This window comes from Condylostylus longicornis, unplaced genomic scaffold (genome assembly GCF_029603195.1).
Source record: "Condylostylus longicornis isolate FDR11 unplaced genomic scaffold, ASM2960319v2 ptg000107l, whole genome shotgun sequence".
In the NCBI taxonomy this organism is placed as follows: Eukaryota; Metazoa; Arthropoda; class Insecta; order Diptera; family Dolichopodidae; genus Condylostylus; species Condylostylus longicornis.
Genome location: NW_026578075.1, coordinates 4,684,249 through 4,702,874, shown reverse-complemented (window position 1 = coordinate 4,702,874; position 18,626 = coordinate 4,684,249). Strand labels below are relative to the sequence as shown.

Below are 18,626 nucleotides of genomic sequence, written 5' to 3'. Positions count from 1 at the left end.
ATTCTGGACGTAAAAGAAGGGTTAAAGAAATTTTGCATAAATGTGATTTAATTTAAAAATAAATTTTACATTTTACTCGAAATCCGAAAAATTACATAATTTGGTTGAACAAAATATTTTATAAACTAAGCTTTTCTTATTACGATATTGTTTTCACAAATGTTCTACTGTCATTTCATAAATGTTATAAATATACTGTAATGTCTGAATTACTTATGTATCTTTATGTAAATGCGGTATAATATAGAAATTATTACCAAATCGGTAAAATTTATTGTAACTTAAAATAATTATGGAGCAAACTAGAACATAACAATTATAATGTGAATAAAGAAGCATAAAAAACATTTTCTAATTAATTTTATTATATTTATTAAAACATTAATAAAACCATTGATTAACTAGAATTAATATTATATATTCTAACAAATATTTCATCTTGTATACTTGTGTAATGAAGCCAAACAAAGGTAAATACGTTATGCATTAGAACTCAATTATGCATTGAAAGAACATCAATTTATTAGAATTGATCGTGTTACCATAATATTATAATTATATTGCAATTGTACACTTGACATCATCACATACTTACGACAACAATATTAATTTGAATTGAGTTTCTTATTTTCTTAATAAAATTTTTTTTTTTTTTTAAATTATAATAATTTTTTAATGATTTCCATTTAAGTAGACTTCCTTTTTGTGATTTAATTTTAAAACGTGTTAATAATAAAAAAAAAAGAAATAAAAATTTTTTTTTTACAATATGGAATTTTTCTATTGTATTCTTTCTATATTATTGTTGGTATAGAGAGTGTTCGATATTGTGCAATTTTTCTTGTTAAATAAAAAAAAAATATAATTATTTTTACTCCTACATTAAATATACAAGATCAAACATGAAAAAAATTTATAGCTAAATGTCGGTTTTACAAGATTACATCTATTGATTTTTTATTAATAAGCAATAACTTACTATATATATATTAAAGAATAAATGTACATACATGTATATAACTATATAAAAACTAAAATAAAAATACCGCGCTTTTAAGTTTTTGAAAAATGCCGCAAAATAAAGTGCACATTATATGTGTTATATAGAATTAAGATTATCATATGCAGCACATGAAAGCTTCTTGTACATAAAATTAAAAAAAAAAAAAAATTATTTCGCTTTAAATTAAATTACGATATGGCACTTTACGGCTTCAAAATGACATATATGACGTAAGCTAAATTTTAAAGGAAGCCATTTTGTAATATATTCGGTAGAACTTTGAATTATATTTGGTGCAATATTTGTTTTATTTAGAATGAGTGGGTTTGCTCTGTTTCTATTGAATTTTATTTATTTTCTCATTTTACACTTATGGCATGTTTGTTGAGGTTATCAGATATAGTCAAAATTTCTTTAGTAATGCTGGCAACCTTTTCAATTTAAGCAATTACTTAAACATAAGAATGGCATGTTAATGGATTGGAAAATCAAGTGCTAATAATATTATACTTACATATATAAAGTAAAATTAGCATAATTTCTTGTTCTAAGAAATTTTATATTAAAAAAAATTATGGGCATTATGTAACAATTTCGCTTAATATTTATATGAACACAATTATATACAATTTATGCTTATTTTAAAAATATATATATATATATGTAATTTGGCATAATTACATACATATAAGCATATGCCCAATACTCAATATATTTACTCAATACCAAATTGAGTTTTTTTTAATTATTAATTATGGCAAATAAAGGGCTGTACAAGCGGTAAGTGTTATACTAAAATAAGATATGAAAAATTTGAAATTTCATTATTGTTTCTGATGGTAATTAAAAAGTCATAGTTTGTTTATTTACATGTAACCGAAATTAAATAGGAAATTGCAGATTGAATAAATTTAAAGTTGAATACTGATTTAATTTTAATGACTCCTGTTTTATTAATAAAAAAAATGTATTAAATTTTTTCTTGAATTTGCTATAATTATTTTCAGCTTTTAAGGCTGCTGGCAACCAACCAATTATATATAAATGTGTTGCTTTATACAAAAAGCTGTTCTGGAAGCTGGTTATTTTGCTGCGTTAAAATCATCTAAATTTCAATATGAAAATCGTATAGTTAAGCTCCATACAATTTCCATAAACTTTTGAATTTTTTCAAAAGATCTTCCTCCTGCAGTTATGCAAATTGAAACACAAGTTTCAATATTCTTCAATTAGAATGAAAATTTAATTCATTCCTGCTATGAATTCATTTTATTTAGAAATCTTTAACTATGATTTTAAAAAATTTCCATATGTACTTACTTTTCTATAATTATCTGCCATTTTCTTCTTGTCATTATAGTTTTTACATGATTTATGTGTTTGCAATAAAAAATCAATTATAGATTTTTAAATTTCCGATAGGTTGGACAGGTGTGACACTTTTTTTTTTTTTTTGCATCACTGTCATATATTTTTCATGGACGCACATTTGACTAATAAAAAGTTTGTATTTATTTTTTATTAATTATAATTTTTCAATATTACAAATAGTCGAAGCGGTTAAATTACAAAAAAAAAATAAGACAAAATTTTACCACTCCTTGATTTTGAGATTTTGTTCTACTACTCTTACGAGTATATAATGTTAATCATGAATAATTTCTGAAATTTGATAATTTAAGAAAAATTGAAAAAAATTAAATATTTTTTTTTTGCTGAAAAGCGTGATTCATTAAATTTATTTTTAGTACCCTTGAAAAACAGATTTTTTTTTTTTTGAATTATAATCTCTATTCTGTATAGATTCTGATTCTAAAATATTTCATAAGTTGTACTAGTTTACTTATTATGTTGTTTATGTGTATGTATTTATATGTATACAGTAGAATCCGGGTTAATATCACTTCAAAAAATGCACAGAATTTATTTTTTTATTTTAGGTTTTAATTTAGTCAAATATTCGGATAAAATGAACGAATTAATAGTAACCGAATTAACGGGATATTGTATTATTATAAAATAATATAAATTCAGTCAACAGTTGACATTAAAGTGAATTTGACATTATGAGATTAGACAAAGTTAAGATCAGAAAATATACATTCTGTTGCTGCGGTAAAGATGGTTCATCATGAAAATTTTAAAAAATGGATACAACTGTACTCAAGTGGGAACGCTGCATCTAACAATATATACGACATAGTGATTTTACGCGGACTCCACTGTACATGTATATTTAAAAGTAAATAATAATTATTATTTATAATAGAATGCTGATATTTAGTAAAATTTTATGAATAACAAAGGATAGGTTTGTTTCTTATATTCAACGCAAATTTTTTTATAAACACATCTATGTATGTACATATGTATTTATATTAAATGAATATGTGTATATATGGACATACACATGTTAAATTAGAGTTCAGTTTAAATATGTTTCATTGATTAATTCAATAATATAGAAAAATTAAAATGATAAATTTCATTCATAAAATTCTCATTTTATTTTTTTTATTGTTTTTTTCTCGCAATTCTTAATACATACATATGTGAATATTGTATGAATTCCTTTGATGATTATAACACTACTCTTATTTGTGCGCTCCTAACTACTTATTCACTATTTATAAGAAATTTATTATTTCTTAACTGTTATACATATACGCATATACAAATAGTATTAATACAATATAATAATTTGTTATATTTTTTGTGATTAAAGCGGGAAATATTATATTATATCTGTTAGAAAAAAATAAAAAAAAATTATGATCAACATAATAAAATTGATCGTAAAATCAAAACCAAATCATAATTTTTATTGTTTTTCTTATGCATCTGTTTTTTTAGTTTATATACATATGTATGTATATAACAGAAAAATTTAACTGATATACTATAAATATGCCGTCATATGTACATATGCGTGTAGAACGAAATTAGTAGTAACAATATTAGTTATGACAGTTAATATTTAATTTGATTGATGATAATTCAAGGTGTTTTCAGTTTAAAATCAAAAAAATAAAAAGATGCGCAAGTGAGAACAAAAAAAAATAATTTCATAAAATTTATTTTGACATTATATTTTATAATATTTTAAATGTGATTATGATGGCAATATGATGATAAATGGTTGTCAAAAAATAGAAAAATAAAATCATAATATCAACAAAAGTGTTAAGTTGGAAGCTTAAAAAATTTACAAGTTTTAAAATGTTTTTGTTACAATGAAATACTTAACCCATGTTTTGCCCTCAGTGTATTCGTATTTTTGTATTTACATACATATGTAGTAATTCCTTTTTGAATTGCTATATACATATGTTTGTATATCTGATATGTAATTTTTGTTGCTTCTCGAATGAATACTAGACTCTAGAGCTTGATCTTTGGTCTTGAAATATGTTCGAATTTATGCTTCAATTTTATAATAATGTTTGATTTTATATGGAAGATAGAATAAAATAAGAAAAATTATTTGTGAATTTATTGATATACCTATAAACTGAACGTTATAGCCGTTCGACTATATGAAAATTAAAGGGGTTAGGGGGAATTTCTTTTATAAATTTCAGTATTTACAAAAATTCACCTTGTTTTGCGTCAAAAACTAATTTCAAATTATAGGCGAAATTGAAGAAAGCGGCTATTTTTAAAAGAATAACAGTAAATTATCTATTTACATAACCTACAAAAAAAAAAAATAATTTGAATTCAAATTCACCTTTTTTCGAAGCCGACCAAAAAAGTGTGGTATACTCAATTTTATAGTCTCCATTTCATATAACAACAAAATATTAAAATATTTATTGCTTTTCAAAGTTATTAATTATTCATATATTATAGAAATATGTGTGTTTAACCTGCTTAATTAAGTAGCATAATAATAAAACTCGAAAATTAATTTTTATTATTGTAAAAATTTAACAGCACGTTGTTAAAAATTCTTTTGATGTGAATCATTTAAGACAGTATGTACAGATTTTTGCGTGTCATTGAAAATAACCTGCATTTTAATAATATCGTTCAAGTATGTATGAACGTGTGTGCTTATTTAATATACTAGACGTTTTAAAATAAAAAAATTCTTTTGAATTAAATTTAAACACTTATCGTCTTTTTTATATGTATATATAAATTAATGGCACTTATCGTCTTTGTATATTAACAACTATTTTAATTCTTTAATTTAATTTAAAAAAAAAAAAATAAAAATAATTTGTTTTTGTATTTTAAAATTTATTTATTTATTTATTTTTTTACAAACATTGTGTCAAATATATTTACAATTTGCTAATGGCGTATAACAGCTTGTTATTTGTTTTATAATCGCATTATCAAAATTTACTATGATTTTTCATTTTTTTTTTGTTTGGTTAATATTGAGGCAATCAATTAATAAATCAACAAAAAAAAAATAAAAAAAAAATTTAATTAATTATATTAAGTAATTCTTATTCTTCCTATATATTTATAATGAAGATTATATAGAGATTTTTATTGAATACGCATATTTTATTGAAAAGTTCATATGAAAGACATGCAGAGTCAAACTCTCAATGGTGAAACGAATTGCTTGTGGGTGTGAAAAAATTGAAGTTTTTCTTGTTTATTTGTATAATAGCTAAAAATATTGCCTGCTCTATAATATGATCATTGATGATTTGTTATTAATTCATTATTAATCATATATAAATTTTTCGTATAACAAATTGTAGTCATTTGTTAATTTATTATTTGATTTTCGATTATACTTTTTATTAACGCAAATATTCGGTAAAAAATTTTACTAAATAATAAATTTAAACATTGAAATTTTACAAATGTAAACCAGACCGTCATAAGAAAAATTGTAATTGTCAAAGAACTTTAACACTAGAAATTAGATCAAGTGAATTGAATTGCTTTCTTTTCATAATAAACTTTATTATGAAGAGAAAGCAAGTTCGGTTTCCTCTGTTACTATTCTATTCAAATAAATAACAAATATTCGTCATAAACTGCCCGACGATTTTAGACTACTATTTTTCTGAAAAATGGGGCGGAATATCTGTATTAATATAAATAAAGGTTATTAATTTTTTAAAATCATGTAAATCTTGAATTCTTTAAGATTATTTAATATACACAATGCATATTTCTTGTAAACAAGGCATAATACTCGTAATACATACAGATCATTTTTGATAAGAAAGGTAAATTTTATGGCATTTTACATATGTACATAAATAGCAGGCATACACCGACAACAAATTTAAAATTCAAGTGTCTTGTACATATAGACTAAATGCAATTATTATTTGCAATTCTAATAAAAGTTAATTACTTTTTTAGTTGCGATTATAAATGAAACAAATTATCAGTACCTTATCTTATATAGCTTGTAAAATATTCCGTCTTATAAAGATTGCAATGTTAACTTAAGATTAACAATGATTTTATTTCTTAATAATTTGCAATTGTAATTTATTTGGTTTGTCACAGTAAGTTGATTTCCCGTTTTTGTTTAAAGATTTTTTATTAATAAAAAATGTTTATTAATTTTATTTCGTTCGTCCGTGTATTCATGCATTTGTTTGTATAACTTATACACCTTTTAAGATAGAAAGCTGAAATTATATACAGAAATAAATTTTTGTCCGAAACTTATTATCCTCCTTACTTCTTTTTCAGTTCCCTTCACCTATCATTCTATTGCCATTCAAAATTGATAAAATTTTTAATTTTCGGTTTGTTATGTTTCTGAAACTGCAAGCACTTGCATAATTATATAAGAGCACGAAACTAACGGTAAATATTTTTTTATTAAAAAATATGTTTGTTTGCCTGAACTCATCAAAATATCCGTCACATTGGACCAATATCTTAACGACCCCCTCATTATTTTGATTATATAGCTATTATTAAAATTGTATTAAGTATGTATTGTAGACGATCGTTTTTTAAAAAAGTGCTTTCACTTGTTTATTGTGAAAGTGCTACTTTACAAACCATGATCAGCAAAATATTGTAATTTTGCAGTAAGTCGAGCATTTTATTGTTATTTTCCATATTTGTTACAACAATTGTCTTCTGTATATCACTATAAACTATATAACATATAATTTTTAATTATAGTAGTTCATAAATTTTGTAAGAGAGACAATATTGATTTGTTTTTCAAAATCCGTTGAGAAATTGATGAATACTAAATGTATAAGTGTCAGACTAGATGAGTGCGATTTCTGATTTTCAAAGTAAATTTGAACAATTTTAGAGTTGTTCAAAAGGTGAATCATAATGATTTTCGTTTATTACATATACTTATCGAAACATTTCAAAAAAAGAGCACAGCATGACACTTCGTTTGACAGCTAATCCTTTTTGTAAATTCTTTCTTGAAGAGAAAGAAACACCCTTTAATTAAAGAAATTTCTTGTGTGTATAATTGTTTTTGTATTAGTATTCGTGTTGGTTATTTGTTGCATTTTAATTGGTAAATAAAAAAAAAATTTGATATTTATAAAATAATATTTGTGTACATGTGTACATACTTACATACACCCTGATGTAAGCTCCTTTACATATACTTATATATGTATATATGTATATAAATTGTATTAATATAAATTAATTGTTGTAAATATAAATTAATTAATTAATTGGAAACTTTTATTCTACATAAAGAAATACTTAATAATTTATTATACATTTTTATTTTTTTCAATTTAACCATATTTGGTGTTCGAAAAAATTACTTACTTATGTCATCGCAGAAATTGTCGCATATTTCTTTCTATTATAAATGTGGGTTACATAGTCACAATAAATGACTTGTAAGTGCTTTTCAACTGTATGTTCTTCTAATACAAAATAGTTTTTAAAATACAAAAATTCTATATAAGGAAGATAAGATGATTTCGATGTCGAATTTTCGAATTAAATTTGTTATGAAAGTACATATGTGTACACAATACACATATGCAATGTAAAACATGTATACATTGTAAATATATCGTGCGCATGTGTTAATATATTCGTAATAGTGTAGCTATTTATTTATTCATAAACAAGATAATTTGTTAATATAATCTTTTCTAATTGGCTTATAACGATATCTCAATTTTTTTTTATTGAATATGATTGATTTTTAATAAATTTTTATTTTTACTTGTCCAATAATTTTACAGATGAATAAGATAAAACCGCGCCATTTAATAAATATGTAAAGGTAATAAATTATTATATACCTAGTTATAAGGTGGTATGTAACAAGATCAACAGAAATAGAATTGAAGAATTTTTTGCTATAGAGAATAGTAGCAAAATTATTTTATGATAATTTATTACCGTGATTGTATTTTTACTGTTAAGAAAGCTTCAATTAAAGAAGATTGTATTTGTTAAGTAATTGTTATTGATTGGTTGATTGATGTGCCCGGTGCAGCAGGTGCACCCTAATTAGCATAAAAGTGCTGTTTTGCTTCCCTTACCTCCCTTACCAGGTTTCCTTATCAGGTTATTGTTTCGTTTTCTGTAAAATTATTCAAAACAACTTGACTATTGTAACCATGAATTAAAAGTTTGTTAAAGTATTCAATTGTGCCATAAAACGGGATGCAATTGTACATTCTTTTATAAGATAGTCGAACTAATTCCTTTTGATCTTTTAACTTAACGCTTAAATGAAAGCAAGACAACAAATTTTTTTTTTATTCTCTTAATATTTTGAATATAATTAACCAATCATATTTGTTTTAAAAATTGATTTATTTATATTAATGCGTTAATAAAAATTCTTTAATTCTAAATTAATAAGGTAAAATTTTATTACTTTGAATATATTTATATGCATGCGTAGGTACGAACGTATGTGTATGTATTATGTATGTGTATAGAGATAAAATTGATACATAAAAATAATATAAAAAACTGGTTATATTTTATGAATATATTCAATTTTATCTAAAGTAATACTAAAAAAAATTTGTATCTGAGTTAAAAAATTCAAGGGAATATTTTATTAGATATTTACGGTATGATCAGGACCACATTAACCATAGTGTAAGCCCTGCTGTGTTATTGCCATATGCGCTGTGATATAGGAAGGAGACATTTGGGAAATATATTTTAAGATGCGTAGTAAAATTGCTTTCCCTTGGTGAGAAAGCGAGGACTTTTAAACCAGACGCAACAACCGCTTTAAATGTGTCGCAGCATACATGTTACGTAATTTCTTAGAGTTATCATGAAAGTGACATCCTAATGGATAAAACGGCCTAATTCTCTTATAATTTTGGAGTGGAAGAATTAAAAACTGACACTTTTTATTTTAATATGCCCTAAAAACATTTAAACGTGAACAGTTCAACAGTTTGAAACTTAATTTTCATAGTTTAGGGCTTAAAATAAAACATCTTTTACAATTTCTTATCATTTTCCCCTAAATTAATTTTAGAATCAAAAAATAATTCTTAATTAAGTTCTTTCTAATATGGAAGTGGCATCCCTAATAGAAATAAATTTATTATATTATACATTCAAATTTTCTTCGTACAACAGTTAAATGAAACTATTTTGTTGATCTGACCTACATTTTTATATTCCGTGCAAAACTTCCGTGCAAGTAATATTTAATATAAAAAATAAAAGTAAATCTTAGTTAAATATCAGTTCAGTCACCTAAACACAAAAAATATGAAAAATCATTGTACAGAACATTGAGAGATCTGAGTTTAAACATGATTAGACCCAAATGATTTCGTCATATTTCTAGAAAAAATAAAATTTATTATTAAATCTGATTTTAAAATTAATTTTAAATAATATAATCAATAACTCAACAATTCTGCCAATTGATTACTTATTCTAATTAAATGCAATATTGCTATATACATACGTACATATATACATACATTTAATATAGATATAAATTCTATGATCTTAGAAACTTAAAAAATAAAAAATAAAAGAAAATATTTTATCGGAAAATCTTTTATATTTTGTAAAATTGAATTTTTCTTCAATTTAAAAGATCGAACATAAATTAATGATTTTATTATTATATGAATAAATTTTTAGAAAAACTTTTGACCTTATTAGATAAATTTTTAATTTGTCTTGCAATTGCCTGTCATTTACAATTAATCTTTATACCGATTAATTGATTTATTGAATATTGTTTATAATGATATTAAAATATATAATGAAATAATTATGTATTAAACACACCTTCATTTTGTATAAATTTTATAATTTTTTTACATGTGTATTTGTTTTTATTTCCAGCTTGTTTCATTGCGTTTACATAATTTTCCAATTTGTTTAATTTTCAAGGATAAATTTTAAACTAAATATTTAAATTTAATTTTTTTTTTTGCTTCATTATAAAGGATGCGTACAATCTTAATAGAATTATTCTTTATGAATAATTTTAAGTAAAATACGAATGATTTTAAGTTGAGTAATTAGAAATCGTACAAACTATTTTTATATCTAAATTTACCTTTCGTAATCTTCTATGCGAATATCCTTAAAAATTGTGAAAAATTGAAAATTCAAAATATATGACCTAGATTTTGTGAATTGATTTTCAAATTTAATTTGTTTAATTCAATAGTATCGTTTAAGCGTAGGTTTATTTATGCTATGATTTTTGCTCTAAAAACAATGAGACTCAACGCTGTATTGCAAATTGCAAGATTTGACCACTATTGAAATGGGAATTGGGATTGCTAACAATATGAAACTACAATCGCAAAGCTGTAATATCAAACTTAGTTTATTTTCTAATTTTGCGGTTGCTGGCTTTCGTATTTTATTCTTGATAGGGCCGATTTATATTTTTTTTTGTTTTTTGGTTCTATCGGAAATTTTGGATTGATTAACTTTTGGGATATATCAGATATTAGGAACGAGACCTTTTTTGCGGGTCAATTTAACATTTATCCGTACATAAATGAAATAAACAATCAATTTCCTTGAAATTTAGTATTTAAATTCGGGATATTAAAACAGTGAATATCTAATTTTTTTTTTAAAGATCAGAACTCGGTAACCAAATTGGGGGCCGATTTGACATATTTTATCGTATCTACGGAACGGATTGGTGGAATTTATTGAAATTTGATATTAGAACAGATTTCTATTTATGTAAAAAAAAATCAGTCTCTATACAAATGAATTTGTTGTCAAAATGTTCTGTATTTACAGGTGCTGTACAGAAATTTTTTATAGAACTTTCAAATATCATTCTGTGTGAAGTAAATTTTATTATTGAGAGTTATCAAACTGTAATTATGTGTACATATACCTATATCTAAATCGTTTATGTCGGTTTTAAACAATAATATAATTGTACACGGAATTTTAGTGCAAGTATTAAAAAAATATGACAAAATTACTTGAAAATCCGCTTATTATAAAAAAAAATAAAAAAAATTAATAGCTTCAGGTATCTATTATCTAATATATTAATTACACTATGATTTAATAACAAAATTATTATTGTTTAAACTAAGAGAAAAAAAATAATAATTAATAATTATGCAGCAAAATAAAATGTTTTGATTTCCTATTTTCTTTTTTTGTTTCAAACACAGTTTATTTTTCTTTCTTTTTTTTTGCTAATTTTTGTTATTTAAAACAAACCTCTTTTAAATTTTAGAAATGTTTTAACATAATCTCAATCATAATGACATCATATTGTAAACTATCATAATTTCAAAGAATGTACTTCTAAAAAGCGATTGCATCATTGAATTTATTGATTTTGTCATGCGCTATTAAATTTGATACAAAAGGAAAAGTAAAGAGAAAAAAAAACAAATTATATAAATGTATACATATATGAATGTATGTACGTATTATTCGATCTGTGATTTCATAGTCATTTTAATTTATAAATAGATCGGACTAATTTTTTTGCCTTTTTTTTCTCTATGATTTATATAAAATATTCACCCACATCAACTACTACATCATGTACTACTTTTTAAGTATACTCACTGAATGTATTGAATAATATATATAGGTACAAAAATGTATATCGTATAATATCGTATGGTCGCGGGTCGTATAATCGTACACATATGCGTAAATCGATAATTTCGAATATTTTTTACTTTAAATTATTTTTATTTCATTTTGTAATAATTTTTTTTTTTGATCGCATATTGTTTTAAAACAAAGTACCTACATATATATTGCTATTTTGCATTTTTATAATAAAATGTAACCGCACACAATATAGAAATGTGACGGTTCAACGGTATTTTTATACCCTGCACTTCGTGAAGGGTATATTAACTTTGGTATGGAGTTTGTAACTACTTGAAGGAGTCATCTGCGGTATGGACATATATATATATTCTTGCTCAGCGTAAAATTCTGCGTCGATTTAGACATGTCCGTCCGTCCGTCCGTCCGTCCGTCCGTCCGTCCGTCCGTCCGTCCGTCCGTCCGATCGCACGATAACTCAAAAACGAATAATGCAATCGACACCAAACTTTCACAAGTTTTTTCTTTTGTGCCAAGGACGAACCCTATTGTTATTGGACTAAGTCGGACAACGGGTTCGGGTAGCTGCCATACAACTCCAAGAGTTTATTTTAAATATTTCAAAAACTAATAAAGCTATAAATATAAAATTTTGTATACATGTGGCCAATTATATTCTACACATGCTCTAAAAATTATAATGGGATAGCTGCACTGGTTCGGGTGGCTGCCATACAACTCCAACAGCAAATTTTTTATATTCGGCAAAATAATAAAGTCAGATTCATGAAACTTGGCAGTCATGTGTATAATTTTAGGTCAAATATATTTCCGAAGTTTTGGAGGAATTGCTTGACAGGTTCGGGTACCTGCCATACAACTCCATAAGCTAATTTTAAATATTTGGAAAAATAATAAAGTCAGATTCATGAAACTTGGCAGTTGTGTGTCCAATTATGGGTCAGACATATTTCTAAAGTTTTGGTGCGATTGCTTGACAGGTTCGGGTACTTGCCATACAACCCAAAAGCTTATTTTAAATATTTGGAAAAATAATAAAGTCAAATTCATGAGACTTGGGAGTCGTGTGTCCAATTATGGGTCAGACATATTTCTAAAGTTTTGGTGCGATTGCTCCCAGGTTCGAGTAGCTCCCATACAAGTCTAAAAGCTTATTCTTAATATTTGGAAAAATAATAAAGTCAGATTCATGAAACTTGGCAGTTGTGTGTCCGATTATAGATCAGATATATTTGTGAAGTTTTGATGTAATTGCTTGACAGGTTTAGGTACTTACCATACAACTCCAAAAGCTAATTTTAAATATTTTGAAAAATTATAAGGTCAGATTGATGAAACTTGGCAGTCGGATGTCCAATTATAGGTCAGATATGTCCGTGAAGTTTCTATAGAATGATCTCACAGGTTGGAGTAATTGCTACACAATAACGAAAGGTGCAGGGTATAATTCAATCGGTTTATACCGACTGAAACGTTTTTACTTGTTATAAAAGTCTTTTTTGGAAAACAAAAACAAAATTAAAAAAAAAATGTTATTGAACCTATTGGATTTTTTTTTTGTTTTATTTTCTAAAAATGATTTTTTATTTTTAATGAAGGAGGATTTTCGGTTCAATAGATTAACAATTTATTACCTTTATTCTATTTGTATATATGTATGTATGTATACCTACACGTATATATGATTTCTTATTTCCACCATTTTTAATTCTCTACAATTTATATTATGTAGAATATCCATTTAAAACGTCAATATACATATACGTAATTACAAATAGAAATAACTAAAATATAGACACGTACATGTATGTATGTATGTAAATACTTAAATGTATAACAAATGAGATATAGATTGCTCCTGTTTAAACATATAAACTAATCAAAATCACGAAAATTACAAATTTTTCTCCCCAATTTAGAATTTTTCTTTTAATTATTTTTTATAATACATTTAACATGTTTGCAAGTAATTTGAATTATTTATACATTTTTACTTTTCTTCAAATAGAAATGTTATGTCAGAAAGGAACTATGTGTGTGTAATTATTTTTAAAATTAATATTATTTGTTAAATATATGTATATTCATGATAATTTTTAAATGAAATTATTTTATTAAATATTTCATTTTAAAACATAAAATTCCGGAACATAGGACGGAATTTTACTAATTCGAAACAAATTTAACACAATAAAATTCCGTCCTAGGTTATAGCAGTATAATTTTATTAAAACTCTCGGGAGGTGATTCGTTGGAAGAAAATCGTATGGGTGGGGGAACCTCGGACGTCCAGGTCTAGTTTTGGAAGGTTAAAAATCAGATTAAAAAAATTCTGCCCAAAGAATATCCATGATAGCTTCCAAGCTATCATTCCTTCCTAACACAACTTTACTCTCGAAGCTAGAGTAAAGTTCTGTTCGGAAACTTTCTTGTGCAATTAATAGACCTAGATAACACAATGCCGATGATTGAAGTCAGCGACTTACCGTTTTAAAGGTTAACGGTGACAGAGCGCAATAACTAGCTTTAAATACAACAAAAACAATATATTTATTGAGGTTAATAAAAATGTTTTTTTGTTACATAATTTTTATGTAGAGAAATGACGTCTTGAAATAGTTTTTTTAAAATAAATTTCATAATAACTACGCATACAAAAATGGTTAGTATGTTAATTGCATGTGTGGTTATATACACATTTTTACGTTCACAATATTTGAAATTTGAAATCATAAATTTCTTAATTATTATAAATAGGATTACATCAGCCTTTCCTTTAAAGTAGTAAACAAATGCAAAAAACTCTAATAAAAAAGTTCTCGTAATTATTGTATACGAGTATTTTTTAATTTATTGAACTAAGTAGTTAAGACCTTTGAGCGTACTAACATACAAAATCACTTGTATAAATTTGTATATAAACAAATTTGTGAATAAAAATATTGCAAAAAAAAAACTTTAGTTGGTCATTTAAATATGATTCTGAATTACGAATTCGGCAATTCGGCCACCATATTACGGAAAAAAATGAAAACAAATTATTACGTGATTTTAAATTATATTTGGTTATTCTAAATAAAATTTCGATTCGGAAATTCAGAAAAATAAAAAAATTTTGTTTATTTTTGAGAAAATTTAAATAAAGATGAAATTTAGGTAAATCATACGAGGCCAGATTTTCCGCACAAAAAGTATGTTCTATAAGTACTAGCTAAAACAAATTTATTTTGTCACAAAAATCTGAAAGCTGTTTTAACTCTAGACAAAATTACCTTCAATTTTTGAAAGAGAGTCGAACTTGAACTTGCTAATCACCTTAATTAATTAAAATTGAACCAATTGATTTATTGGTTCAACTAATTTAATTAGTAAATTTTTTTTTTTGGTGAAGAAATAAAATTTTATTGGACAAATTTTATAAAAATATGTTAATTAATTTTAATCTTATTAAAAATTTTAAAAATTATTTTAATTTTAAACAATTTTATTTAATTATTATAACATTACTAAATTTAATTATTTATTTTTATATTTGCAGTTTAATTTTGTTGGAAGAATTCTAGGGCCACGTGGTATGACAGCTAAACAATTAGAACAAGAAACTGGCTGTAAAATAATGATAAGAGGGAAAGGATCAATGAGGGATAAAAAGAAAGTAAGTTAATTATTTTTATATCATATTAAAATCATTTTATATACTTTAGTATTTTATGTTAAATCTATAGTGGCAGAGAAGAGTTGTGACCTTAATAACTTCAAAAATAATATTTAAGTTGTATATAAACGACTTCAATGTAGTAGTAACGAAATTAAATTAAAGTAATTACTTTGCATCAAACTCGATTTCAAAAATTCCATTATTCAAGTTTCATTAATTAACTTGTTTTATTATCACAAAGTTATTCTGGGACTGTATCGCTTATTTGTAACATGTTGAAAAATTGTGGCCACATTATGTTTTTCATGTAATAATTTTGAATGAATCATGCTTTGATAAGAAGCGTTCTGCATATCATCTATCCCATATAATGTTATTTTGTATGCAATATTTACATTATAATTTTATTCTGTTTTTTTCTGTTGATAAAATCCTTTATTTTCAATCTCAAGTGGTTCAAGTTGAAATAATGCAGAATTTACAATAGATATTCAAATACATACATACATAATAGATACATATCGAAATTTGTATTTTCAATATAAACAAATATGATGCCATAATATCAATGATCAAATCATACAAAACAAGTTAAAATAATATACATATACGAAGTTACATACACATACATATAAACATGCACAATATTTGCATCTTTCAATTTATAGAAATGATTACATTTTAATTAAAAAATTTTTATCATCGCTATAATTGTTATATTTGAAGAATATATTAATAAAATTAAATGCATAAATGCTTTTTAATAAACAAAAATATTATGTGGATGTACATACGTATTAAAAATTATTGTTATACTGCGCAATGTTTAAATTACAAACAAAATATTTTGAAAATATAATAAATTTGACATTTATAAAATTTCAACACAGTGTGCGGCTTCAAATTAATTTTGTTGTTAAATTAAAAATTATGGAGTACAGAAATTTTTCAGGTTTAATTTGAGAAAACAACTATGAGAAAACTTTAAATTTTGCTTAAATTTCAACTAAATTTGGAATTTTGAGATGCTACAAACTCTTCAAATTCAAAATGAAGAAAAAATTTTCAAATCAAATGAAGAGTATTAAATTATTTCGTTTTGCTGTAAAATGCTAGAAACATAACATGTGTGTGCATATTTATGGATTTCTCTAAAATATATTTAACATTTATTCACTTGTTGTTGTCGTAAATATTATGAAGAAAAATATGCATTAATTTAATTTTATAGATTTGTTTGTCAATATAAAGAATAAAAAATCATTCTGTCAAAAGTAATCACATACATTTATTGACAACACATTTAAAATTTTGTGGTACATACTTTACCATGAGCATATTCGTACATATATGTATGTACATATGTATGTTGTTAGTGTATAACTAAAAATATAACTTTATTTCCGTACTGCGAATGACATTAACGTCATATTTCACATATTATTAAAAAAAAATTATGTATTTAAAAAAAATGTAGCAATTTTCTTTTGATATAATTATAAATTTAATAATTTTAATTCATTTTCATTTTTCCCTTTATTTTGACATCGTTCCATTGACATTTTACAAGAAAATGTTACCAGATTTCTAAATTTAATTAATTTAACATTAATTTAATTTTATATTTTTAAAACAAAATTTCTTCTGCTAGATCTTCTCAATTCAGTATAAGAGAAAATTTTGTATTTTTAATTATAACGTTTACGACGTGCTACGAGTAGGAAGTGCCTTAGCATATGAAGTTTATCCGTACTACACTATGTTAATTTATTAACAGTTATTGTTAAAAGAAATGATGTAAAAACAAAATTTATATAGGCACTATACTTGGATTTAATAAAGACAATTCAAGTAAATATAAATTTAAGTAACAGGTACATTTTTAGAGCTTTTCCAAAAAAATTTTGAATAAAAGAGCTATATTAATTTTCTATCCGTCCGATGGTGTCTCTGTTTACAAAACTATTCTTTCAATTTTTCTTTTTTTGTTTTCATCCTAAATGTATGCAAGTGCAAATGTATTTAAAAATTTTTGCATCTTCAAGAGATATTCTACTCAAAAATTTATTTATTTAATTAATACTATAATTTCTAATTCAGATCAACATAATATTTAATAAAATTTTATTCACTATACTGAAAACTAAAATTAAATTATATTAAAAATTGCATTTTGGATTATTTTGTGATATTGCGGCAACACTTACATTATAATGTAAATTAGGTTGTAAAAATAAAATTTAATACTTTTAAAAATTTTGAAAAAAGAAATATAAAAAATTTTCTATTATAAAAATAAAAGTTTTTTTAAAAACAAGGATCGGAAAACATAAAATTTGAACTATTTCCTCTTTTTCGTTCAAAGTTGAAGAAACTTTTTTAACACACAAACACATGCGATACTCGTATAAAAATTTAATGCGCTGTATTTTGTAAAGGCGTTTTTAATTTTTATTCAAAAATTTTATTCCTAAAAATTTTAATTTACACTTCATTTTCAAGTGGGAGAAATTCTATTTTTAAAACTAAAAAAAAAAAATCCATTTTATTTTTTTTAAGGTATAGTTTTTGTTCGTATGTATATAAAATGGTTGTTGAATTAAAAAGAAACTATATAGTAGTGCTTGTAATTAAAAGAAGTTTGTATTGAAATTTTTAAAGAATTCAAAAAGCACATGTTTTTAAAAATTTATTAAAATAAAATTTGTTTTTCTTATATCTACATATTAGATTTCTCCAAAATAGAAATCCCCCCACAATCAGTAAACACTTTTTAAGCACTATTTTATATTGAAAATTCAATGAGGTTTTGTGAGTTCTTCTCATATACTCATATTTATTAAAAAACTAAAATTTTATGCATTTCTTATGTCCAAAAGAACAAATATTTAAAAAAAGGAATTAATTACTCGCAATTTTTACAAACGTGGAATTCAGATTACAGAATTAAATCAGACTAAA

At 24.0% G+C, this 18,626-nt stretch overlaps 1 protein-coding gene across 9 annotated transcripts in view; it reads left to right on the top strand.

Moving 5' to 3' along the window:
* The window catches only part of LOC129614262 (protein held out wings), a 129,400-nt gene that overhangs the window by 86,009 nt on the left and 24,765 nt on the right, over window positions 1-18,626 (top strand). For all 9 annotated transcript variants that reach the window (XM_055528780.1, XM_055528779.1, XM_055528778.1 and 6 more), the window contains one exon: window positions 15,546-15,662. In XM_055528780.1, coding sequence (XP_055384755.1) covers window positions 15,546-15,662 — 117 coding nt within the window. The remainder of the gene's footprint in view (window positions 1-15,545; window positions 15,663-18,626) is intronic.